This window comes from Geotrypetes seraphini, chromosome 3 (genome assembly GCF_902459505.1).
Source record: "Geotrypetes seraphini chromosome 3, aGeoSer1.1, whole genome shotgun sequence".
NCBI lineage: Eukaryota > Metazoa > Chordata > Amphibia > Gymnophiona > Dermophiidae > Geotrypetes > Geotrypetes seraphini.
Window position 1 is genome coordinate 268,135,890 of NC_047086.1, and position 12,065 is coordinate 268,147,954.

General features: G+C 44.8%; 1 protein-coding gene across 1 annotated transcript in view; it reads right to left on the bottom strand.

Annotated features, from left to right (window-relative positions):
• PCNX2 (pecanex 2) overlaps positions 1-12,065 on the bottom strand; it is a 1,104,481-nt gene that overhangs the window by 214,912 nt on the left and 877,504 nt on the right. Inside the window, 1 exon segment of the mRNA XM_033937641.1 lies at positions 7,686-7,830. Coding sequence (XP_033793532.1) covers positions 7,686-7,830 — 145 coding nt within the window.

A 12,065-nucleotide genomic window follows, 5' to 3' on the forward strand; every position in this document is an offset into this window, starting at 1 on the left:
CCAAGGAAGTTATCCTCCCGCTGTATAGGGCGATGGTGCGACCGCATCTGGAGTACTGCGTTCAGTACTGGTCGCCGTAAGAAGGATATGGCGATTCTCGAGAGAGTCCAGAGGAGAGCGACAAAAATGATAAAGGGCACGGAAAACCTCTCATATGCTGAGAGGCTGGAGAAGCTGGGGCTCTTTTCCCTGGAAAAGCGGAGACTTAGAGGGGATATGATAGAAACTCATAAGATCATGAAGGGTATAGTGAAGGTAGAGAGGGACAGATTCTTCAGACTAGCAGGGGCAGCAAAAACTAGAGGGCACTCAAAAAAATTGAAGGGAGATAGGTTCAGAACAAATGCTAGGAAGTTCTTCTTCACGCAGAGGGTGGTGAACACCTGGAATACGCTTCCAGAGGAGGTGGTAGAGCAGAGTACGACTTTGGGGTTCAAAAGGGGATTGGACGAGTTCATGGGTACAATTAGAGGGTTACTATACAGTACAGAAGGCTGTAAAGTAATAGAGTAGTAGAGTAATAGATCACTACAGGTCATTGACCTGGGGGGCCACCGCGGGAGTGGACTGCTGGGCGTTATGGACCTACGGTCTGACTCAGCAGAGGCAATGCTTATGTGCTTATGTGCTAAGCGTGCCAATCCAACGTTGCCTTCAACACCAACTCTGAAACGCAGCCTGTGGCCTCCCTCCCATGTTCCTTGTGCCACGTTCTGCCCCCAATAACACAACTTCCTTTTTCAGCCTGGAAGGACCACAATACAAGGAACATAGTGAGGAAGGCCGCAGGCTGCATTTAAGAGTCGCTGCCGCAGCTGACATTCCCCTGTACCAAAAACATGAGCGGAGGTGAAGGGGGAGGACATGCTGGGCCAGGAAACCCCCAGGTCTGTCTTTTTAAATTTTTAAGTAGAATGGGGATGGATTGCAAAGACGTGCCAGGTGGGGAGTAATGGGGAAGACCAGAAACATGGGAGGATAGAAAAAGAGAGTAGTTTGACATTGGGTGCTGTGAAGGAAAGGGGAATGAAATACTTGAAGGGAAGATGGAAACAGAAAGGCAGAGATGGTGGACCTGGGGGTAGTGTAGATAGAGGATAGAATAGGATAGTTGGAAAGGGAGAGATATGGCATGGGAGGACAGGTGGAAAGGCAGGGAAGAAAAGATGTTGCTCAGGCTGGGAGGGGGTTGGGAAGATGCTGCATGGGCTGGGGGGAGACAGAGAAGGACAGATGTTGCACAGGCTGGGAGGAGGTTTGGAAGGACAGATGATGCATGGATGGGGTTCTGGGAAGTGAGGGAAAGAGATTCTGCCAGTGGGGGAGGGAAGACAAAAAGAAAATTGTTGTACATAGATGCATGGAGTGGGAGGGAAAGAGAGATGGGGGAAAGGAAGAAGAGGGAGAATTGTTAGACATGATAGTGGTGGAGAGGATGGAAAGAAAAATATTACACTGGGAGGGATGACTCAAAGAAGTGAGAGATGTCAGATTCTGGAGAAGGGTGATGGAAGGACAGAGTTGTCAAACCACTGGAAGGGGAAACAGAGATAAAGGAAGGAAAGAAAAAAGAGATACCAGACTGGGGGAAGGAGAGATATGTTAGACCATGGGAAGAGGGAGGGAAGGAGAGATGCCAGACCATGGGAGAGGAGAAAAATGCCAGACCATATGAGGGTGTAAGGGGGAAGACTGATGTCAGACCACTGGAGAGAGAGGGGGAAGATGGTGCACAGTGATGGAGGGGAAGGGGGAAAAGAGAGGATGGAGATGATACACAGCAATGGGTGTGGCAGGGCAGAGAAATAGAAGAAATGTTTCTTATGGGATAGATGGGAATAGGGGAGAAGATGATATACATGGATAAATGGGAAGGGAAAACATGGAAAAATAGATTTTGAGAAGAAAGCAGAAAAATGTAAGAAAGTTGAATGTTAAAAGTTAACGCCAAAGATGAATGTAGGGCAGAAAGTGAAGGAGAGAAAAACATCAAATGGATAAGTAGGCCATGGAAACACAAGAACACAGACAGAAAGAAGTGCAACCAGAGATTGGGAAAAGATGATTAGGTCACCAGACAACAAAGGTAGGGAATATGATTTTATTTTCAACTAGTCTTATAGCCCATTACATTAACAGGTGCTAGAATATATGTGTGTGTGTGTCTGTCTTTATTTCTTTCTCTCTCTCTCCTTAGCCGCTTTCTTTCTTTCTGTATTTCTTTTTCCTTTGCTGTCCATCACCACCCCTTCACTGCTCTCTTTATGCAGCAGCAGCCCTTCTCCCTTTGTTTTACCTCTCCCCTGTCCAGCAGCACCTCTTTCTTTCTCCCCCTGTCCAACATTAGGCCTCCGTTCCTTTTTCTTCAGCCTCCCTGTCCATCAGCACCTCTTTCCTTCTCCCCCTGTCCAGCAGTAGGTGACCCTTCCTTTTTCTCTCCCCCTTCTTATCCCTATGATACACTTACCTTGCTCTGCCCCTGATAAGAGGTTCCCGACAGCCACCCAGTTGCACCCATTGGAAAAGTTCTCTCTGCCGCATCCCGCACCCTCCTGACACGACTCCCGCTGTCTTTCTTTCTGTCTGTCTCTGTCCCTGGTCCCCTTTGTCTTTCTGTGTATCTCCCTGCCCCTGTGTCTTTCTTCTTTTCTTTCTATCTCCCTTCCTCCCTCTGTCTGTCTGTCCGAAGCAGCATTCCCTCCCCCTCCATTTCCCACCCCCCACACCAGTTCCCTGTACAGCAGCATTAGTGTTTCTTCTACCCCCCTTTCCCTTCCCGCGGGCCCGACTACACATGGCGATTCAAGCAGCGTGTGCAGCAGTCTTCACACGCTGCTTCGAGTCCTTCTACTGCCCTGATTTACTCTGGCACATCCCTGATGACATCATCAGAGACGCGGCAGAGCAAATCAGGGCAGTAGAAGGCCCCGAAGCAGCATGTGTAGACTGCTGCACACGCTGCTTGAATCGCTGGGTAGGTAGTCGGGCCCGCAGAAAGGGAAGGGGGGGGCGGCAAAGGACTCGGGTCAGTTTAAGAGCTGGGGCGGAAAGTTGCTGGGCTCCTCGATGGGGGCGCTGAGCGGCGGCGATCCCTCTCCTCCGAGACCTCCCCCCGTCCGCCCGCTCGCCCGCTGGAGGAACAGAGATTGGCAGCTGGCTGCGGTCCCGGCTTGTGGAGGCACCGGCGGCTGGTGGCGGGAGGCGGCTGGTGACATAAGCGCGCATGCGCACTCCTACCTAAGGTGCCCTACATCTCACGGAAAACGGACGCACGCAGATGGGAGTACGCATGCGCGGCCTAGCATTTTATTATATTAGATTTACTGATTGAAATATTTTTAATTTTTGAGAATTTATATCTGCTGTCTATATTTTGCACTGTTCAGGAAGAAATTAATTTCTTTCTATTTCTCAGGTGTTATAATGCATGTAGAGTCTGGCATCTTAGGGTTTTGTTTGTGTATATTAGTATTTTTAGTTTGTGGTTCTATGTTTGCATAGGGGTTATTATTTGTGTTCTGCATGTGTGAATGAGGCCAGGTGTTCTGGTAGGAATGAATGTTGAGAAGCATACAGTGTAGTTTGTGTAGTTTACTTTTGTGTTTAACCATTATGTATTGTTAATAATAATAATAAATAATAACTTTATTCTTGAATACCGCCCAACCATGAGTTCCGGGCGGTAAACAATCAAGAAGGACTGTACAATCAGTGGAACTTACATGTAAACAAATTAAGACAATACTCGTGATACAAACTTATCAAACAAATAGGTTTTCAATAACTTTCTAAAGGCATGATTTGACTGAGTTTGAGGAATCAAAGAACTTAACCAGGAATTCATTTTCCCTAACTGATAAGCAAAAGTCTTATCTAAAAATCTTTTATAACGACAAGCTTTTACAGATGGAAACATAAACATACAGACATTGCGAGATTATATTGTGTGTATATATGAAAAAATGAATGGAAAAAAATTGTATTACAATTAATGCTATCATTATTATGGAGGTGGGGTAGGGCTTGGGTGGAGTTTGGGCGGAGATTATGGTCCCCTCAAACAAAAAAGCGTTTCACTGCCTAAGGTCTAAGGCAGGGGTGTCCAATCTTTTGGCTTCCCTGGGCTGCATTGGCTGAAAAAATTGTTTCTGGGGCTGCGCAAACGCTGCAAGACAGAGGAGGGAGCCGGCAAGACGGTAAACACCTGGGGGCAGCAGAGGAAAACACTGCATCGCCCTCGACCGGGGCCGCAGATTGGACACCCCTGATCTAAGGGGTTTACTAAGAAGCAGGGAACCCCCTAGAACAGGGATGTCAAAGTCCCTCCTTGAGCGCCGTAATCCAGTCGGGTTTTCAGGATTTCCCCAATGAATATGCATAAGATCTATTTGCATGCACTGCTTTCATTGAATGATAATAGATCTCATGCGTATTCATTGGGGAAATCCTGAAAACCCAACTGGATTGTGGCCCTCGAGGAGGGACTTTGACACCATTGCCCTAGAAGCAGACTTTTTTCCAAAGGTCTGCAATCTCCTGCAATCAAGGATGTTCCCGCAGGGAACCTCCACAGCATAAGGGTGAAAACTGAAAATGCAAAACACTGAAACTACGTGAAAGAAAACATGAGCAGGTTCTACAGCCTAGCTTGTAGGAAGGAAGACTTAAGAGCTGGGAGCACAGTGATGAGGTATGAGAGGGAGGAGTTTAAGTCTCTGAAATCTGAGGCTTCCTACAAAGTCTTGGTGGGTAGAGGGAAATAATAACCTACTGGTCCCAGAATACAGTGGGATTACACAAGAACATATAAATTACTGATCCTGCATTTTCTACTCCTTATCAGCCAATAATTTATAGCTATTTTAAAAAGCTTCTGTAGGGTCATGAAATGGTTAACTGTTGTTTGAAATACTGCTCTGGCCTACATAGCTGGAAACAGTGTACCATCTGCTGACATCATCTGCCTGAAATGTATGTCCCTGCCTTACCACATTGTAAGCTAAATAGATAAGAGTTTGAGCCATGATGTACCCTGCCCTCCTGAACATGTAACAGTTAGAACTGCAAGGCTTAGATAAGCAGGTAAATGAACTAGCTTCCTATAGGACTATAAGATGTACCCCTGAACCTATCACAAGTGCTGGCTTAGGACCAATAATCTAATATAATAAAGAGCTAGCCGCGCATGCGCACTCCTATTTGCGTGTTCTGTGCGCATGTAGGTCTGTGGCCGAAGGAGTGCGCATGCGCGCTAATACGTCACCAGCCGATCGCCTCCACAAGCCAGACCGCAGCCAGACAACGATCTCCGTTCCTCCTTTGCCGCCCACCCCCTTCTCTTCCCGCGGGCCCGAATGGCGATTCCAGCAGCGTGTGCATCAGTCTTCACACACTGCTTCGGGCCCTTCTACTGCCCTGATTTGCTCTGCCGCGTCTCTGATGATGTCATCAGGGATGTGCCAGAGTAAATCAGGGCAGTAGAAGCACCCGAAGCAGCGTATGGAGACTGATGCAAGCGCTGCTGGAATTACCACGTTTGTAGTCCAGACCGCGGGAAGGGAAAGGGGGGGGTAGAGGAAACGCTAATGCTGCTGCACAGGGAACTGGTGGGGGGGAGGGAAATGGAGGGGGAGGGAATGCTGCTTTGCACAGACAGAGAGAGGAAGGGAAACAAAGAAAATAAGAAAGACAGGGGCAGTTGCACAGGGAACTGGTGGGGGGGAGGGAAATGGAGGGGATGGAATGGTGCTTTGGACAGACAGACAGAGGGAGGAAGGGAGACAGAAAGAAAAGAAGAAAGACAGGGGCAGGGAGATACACAGAAAGACAGACAGGCAAAGGGGGCCAAGGACAGAGACAGTCAGAAAGGACAGCGGGAGCCGCGTCAGGAGGGGTGCGGGATGCGGCAGTGGGAACTTTTCCAATGGGTGCAACTGGGCGGCTGTCGGGAACCTCTGATCAGGGGCAGAGCAAGGTAAGAGTATCATAGGGATAAGAAGGAGGAGGGGGATAAAAAAGGAAGGGATGCCTACTGCTGGACAGGGGGAGAAGGAAAGAGATGCTGATGGACAGGGGGGGTGAAGAAAAAGGAACAGAGGACTAATGTTGGACAGGGGGAGAAGGAAAGAGGTGCTGCTGGACATGGGGGAGGTAAAACAAAGGGAGAAGGGCTGCTGCTGCATAAGGAGAGCAGTGAAGGGGTGGTGGTGGACATAGGGAAGGGACAGGGGGAGCAGGCAAGGTGGTGGTGATGGACAGCCAAGGAAAAAGAAAGCGGCTAAGGAGAGAGAGAGAGAGAGAAAGAAAGAAAGACAAACACACACACATATGTTCTAGCACCCGTTAATGTGACGGGCTTAAAGACTAGTAATTGTAGAAAAGTTATAGAAGTAACAAATGAGAAGTTGTAGATTTTGCATATATTAGTTTGTGAAAAGGGCATAAAAGTCCGTGCATTTCCTGTTTCTTGCACTCTTGTAAGCAGGCTGCTCACTGCACAAGAGTCCGGTATGCTGTAATAAAACTCTTGTACTTTCTTCACGCCTCTGAGTCCGGTATGCTGTAATAAAACTCTTGTACTTTCTTCACAAACAGGGAAGTTTGTAAAAGCTTTTTAAAACCTTGAATATTTCCATCATCCTCAACTGCCCAACCAGGCTATTCCAAAGATTCACTCCAGCTACTGAAATGGCCTTTGCTCTAGCATCAACATATTTCACCCGTTGCAAACCATCCATTGACAGACACATCACCGTTTCAGATCTTAATGAACAATGGGGATGATGCCATGTCATATTTTGTGACAGATACCAAGATATTCCATTATGAACTGCTTGAAAGATCAACACCAATGCTTTTAAAGACAATTCTGCTCTTAATAGGCAACCAATGCAGTTGCTGCAAGAGGGGGGTAACATGTTCAAACCTACTACCTCCAGAAATAAGCTGTGCAGCAGCATTCTCTATCATCTGCAATGCTTTATACCTTGAGGATACCATCCCAGGTATAGAAAATTGCAACAATCTAAACTCTGTAGAATCAGAGGAGAAGGCTACTCCTACTGCCAAGTCTTTCCCCCTATTACCACATACACTCCTGTTCCACAGGCTTCCAGAGATTTTTCTACTATTCTGTTAACTCTCCTTCCCTCTAGAAACTTTTAATCCTGATACGTGCAGGAAACAGCAAGTTCACAGAAAGGCCACAGAAGAACAGACTCCAAACTGTCTATCTGCTGAATGATAGGGGCCTAGAGAAAATCACTGCTGCAAATGCAGGCGGCCTCTTCCTATCACTGAGGACCTGTTTTACAAAGCCACACTAGCGGCTGCTGTGTGGTAATGGTCCCGAAGCCCATAGAGATTTAAAGGGCTTCAGGGCTGTTGCTATGCGGCTTTGTAAAACAGGCTCTGGCAGGACTACATAGACCAGCAATGGAAAAACTAACTTTGATTGAACTGTGCACAGCATAAAGACAGTATAAATGGCTGTGGAATTCTCATGATGTTATACGGGCACCTATGTTGCCTTTACAATACACATAAAATAATCACATTTTTGGACTTTTCACATAGGCATCCTGTTATAAAATACCTCCCCCCAAATCATATGAATAAGACTTTTAATTATGTTGTCAATTTATTATAAAAAGTGAAATATCACAGAATTATAAATGTGAACCTGCCTGGTGAAGCTTTAAGGACATTCTGATTGCAGGAGCAACAACTGTATTCAACAGATCCATGTCTGCAAACACCCACTCATCTCTTGGAGCTATACGAAAGTCTCCTTTGAATAGAGCATGGAGTCCATACAGAAAAGAGTCCAAGCTGTAAAAAAACAATAATTTTCAATTAAGGAAATTAAAAAATGTATTTTACACATGATTGAGACTGTATACTCTATTTGGAGGATTTAATATAATGATGCTTAAAATGAGGTTGAATACTCTTATGTGTAGGCAGGTATGTTAAAATGTGAATTCACATATCCAACTTATGACATGAGGAATTTCCATACCATTTTATAAGAGGGTCTACCAAACATAGAGCTCCTTGTAGTCTTCAACTCTGACCTCTCATTTTCTATGCACATCCAACAGACTGCTAAAGCCTGTCACTTCTATCTCTAGGATATCACCAAAATTCATCCCTTCCTCTCTTAGCACACTATCCTCTTAGCAAACCCTCGTAACCTGTTTATGACCGTTTGCTCAAAAAACCCTGAAACCATTTTAGCACGTTAGACCAATTGATTCCAATCAATCAGAATGATATGGTCGACCAGATCGAAGACACTGCTCAGGTCTAGTTGTAGGATTAGGGCACTGGAACCCTGACTGAATATGGTATGAAGGAAATCCAGCAGTGATGCAATGACAGTTTCAGTGCTGAACCCAGAACGAAAGCCTGACTGTCTTGCAGTATGCTAAATTTATCCAAATACATTACTAGTTCCTGGTTGACCAAGCCTTCCATCAGTTTAACGAAGAAGGGAGTGCTCGCAATTGGTCTGTAATTAGAGGTCAGTTTGGTAGATTCTTTAGGATTTTTGATGATAGGGGTGATAAGAATCTGGCCTAATTCTTCAGGGAAGGTACCGGTTAGTAAGAGAGAGGAGAGCCAGTCGTATAACTTGGCTTTGAACGAGACTGGAGCAACTTTCATTATATTTGGGGGGCAGCTGTCTAGTCTGCAGTAGGAATTGGCATATTTCATGTAATATTTGGAGAATTGTTGCCAGGATGGAATAGTAAAGTTGTTCCAGATCATATCTACCCTAGGTTCATCTTTGTGTTGAGCAACTGGGAGGTTCAAATGTTTGGTTGTGGGGCCTGTTAGTTTAGATCTCAAATTGTTGATTTTGTTGTTGAAAAAGTCGGCCAGGTCGTCTGCAGATGGTGGGGAATCTAGGGTAGAACATGAGAAGGCCTATATGTCGTAGAGCTTGTTGACTAATTCAAAAAGATTTCTACTGCTGGCGTTCGGAGATCATATTTTTTGGGCGTAAAAGTTGGTGCGCTTCTTTATTATTAATTTTTTGTATTCGTTTAGTTTTTGTCTCCAATATGACATCCCCACAAAGGTGTTCGCTCTGAAGCCCCCCATATCTCTCTTCATTTATCTCCCCCTATGCTCCTCCCCGTGATCTCCGTTCATTGGGCAAGCCCCTCTTATCTGTACCCTTCTCTTCCACTGCCAACTCCAGACTCCGTCCCTTCTTTCTTGTGGTGCCATATGCCTGGAACAGGCTACCTGAATTGATACATCATGGTCCCTCCCTAGCAGCGTTCAAATCCAAGCTAAAAACCCACTTTTTTGAATCTGTTTTCAACTCCTAACTCCTACTCACTGCTGTCAGATACCTATATCCACTGTATCATTTCCTCTACCATAATCTCCCCAACCTCCCAAATGTCCTGTCTAAATTAGATTGTAAGCTCTTCTGAGCAGTGACCGTCTATTGTATGTTGAAATGTACAGCGCTGCACACGCCTTTCAGCACTTTAGAAATAATAAATAGTGGTAGTAGTGGTTTATATTCTGGGTCATCTCTCGTTGGAGCTAGACTCGGTTTACAAATAGAAGACTAGAATGTACATAAAAGATAAGGAATGAAGCAAAATTTAAAATCAGAAATTTATCACAAAAAGGTCTTGCATTGTTATTGGTTAGTGGACTCTGCAGGTAATTTTTTTAGATATTGTGAAAATAACAAGGTTTTTAAGGTTTTCCGGAATAGTTGTAATTGGCCTATCATTCTGATAGGATCCGATAATCCATTCCAAATCCCTACCAACTTGAAAGTATAGGACTGACAAGAGTTTCCCAGTTGATTTAATTCCCTTAAGAGAGGGAAATGATAACTTATACTTCTGTGTGTTCCTCGCATGGCAAGATCTATATGCATTCCAATATAAAGGAATCCATGGATCAAACATTCCATAATGAAGTTTGAAAATAATGCTTGCGCATTTGAATTGGATCCTTTAGTAGACAGGTAACCAATGAAGCTTTCTGAGCAAAGGAGAAACATGATCGAACTTTTGTTTCCCAAAAATAAGTTTTGCAACAACTGAAGGCATTTCAAACTGCCTTGCTTGATACCCAAATACACAGAATTACAATAGGACTATTGCACAATGCACTGAACCAACAATGAGAAATGGTCAACATCCACATTTGTTCCTTTGATCTAATAGCCAACATTACGTATGTACAAAATCACTATTTTTATCACAAATTAAAGATACATTTCAGTTAGCTTTGCACATCTTTTTTATTCATTTCATTTTAAATCTTCATTGTTGGTTTGAATCCCTCTCTTCTAAACCGATGAAGGTTATCATGTCGCTGTACCGGACCATGGTACGTCCCTACTTGGAATACTGCGTCCAGCATTTTTCGCCGTACTTGAAGAAGAACACAGTACAACTCGAAAGGGTCTAGAGAAGAGCGACTAAAATGGTTAAGGGGCTGGAGGAGTTGTCGTACAGTGAGAGATTAGAGAAACTTGGCCTCTTCTCCCTTGAAAATAGAATGAGAGGGGACATGATCGAAATGTTTAAGATAATGAAGGGAATAGACTTAGTAGGTAAAGACAGGTTGTTCACCCTCTCCAAGATAGAGAGAACGAGAGGGCACTCTCTAAAGTTATAAGGGGATAGATACTGTACAAACGTAATGAAGTTCATTTCTACCCAGAGAGTGGTAGAAAACTGAAATGCTCTTCCGGAGGCTGTTATAGGGGAAAACACCCTCCAGGGATTCAAGACAGAGTTAGACAAGTTCCTGCTGAACCAGAACGTACACAGGTAAGGCTAGTCTCAGTTAGGCACTGGTCTTTGACCTAAAGGCCGTCGAGGGAGCGGACTGCTGGGCATGATGGACCACTGGTCTGACCCAGCAGCAGCAATTCTTATGTTCTTATGTAGGTGCTGTGATTTTTCTACCTTCTCTCCAGCGAAAAAACTGTTTTTGTAACATTTAATGATAGCATATTTTTACTAAGCCATTGACAAATTTTGACCAATTTCTGATTGATATCGGAAATCTCTAGGACTGTATTTGAGTGTAATTGATGGATGAGCTGTAAATCATCTGTGTAAGCGAAGACTGTAAATCCAATTGAGTGGCAGAGTGTTAACAGAGGGGCCAAGAAGTGATTTGGGTAAGATTTGGATGATGAGTTACTGAATATAATTTTGGAAGTTCAATCTGAAAAATAGGACTGAAACCATGAGAGAACTTGGTTGTTAACTCCAATGGATGAAAATCTGTTTAGTAGGAGGTAATGATCAATAGTGTCAAATGCTGCAGAAAGATCTAGAGAAATAAGAAGGATAGATTGGTGTTGGTCTAGAACAGTGTTCTTCAACCTTTTTACACCTATGGACCGGTGAAAATAAAAGAATTATTTTGTGGACCAGAAAACTACTAAGACTGAAATTTAAAAAACCCATCTCCGCCCCATCCCTGTGAGCTCAGTCCCTGCAAACCATCTCATCCCTTCCGCACAAACCTCAAATAGTTATGATTTTATATTGAACATATTTTATTAAAGTATAAAAAGAAACAATATTCTGTACAATTGTCATTTTATAAATGTAAATAATACAGAGCAAGGATCAACAAAACCCCTGTCTCCCCTCCCCTTCACATATATCCCATTGCAGCGACTCCTCACCTCAGCGATCTTCGGGCCGAATTCCTGCTCCTGCAAGGAGCCTTGCTGCGGCCCCCTTCCCCCAGCCAGGCATGCGAGCTTGCTCTGCCCCTCCCGACTAGCCGGGAACATTAAAATTCGGCTGAGGGTATGGCGCGTAGCCGTTCGGCGCGCAGGCTAAGGCGCACGGCAAAAGCGCGTGCGCTTTAGCATGCGCCTTTGTGAAGCAACTGCGCGGAGCATAATCAGCTCCCTCACACTACAGCTCCCCACCTGCAGCCTGGCACGACCAAATAACGGGTGAAAGTTCTTCCCCACCACTCCCTCATCCTTCTAGCTACTCGGGGACTGCCAACAGGAAAACTTCTCTACTCCTCCTCAAGTCCTCATCAGCAATTGA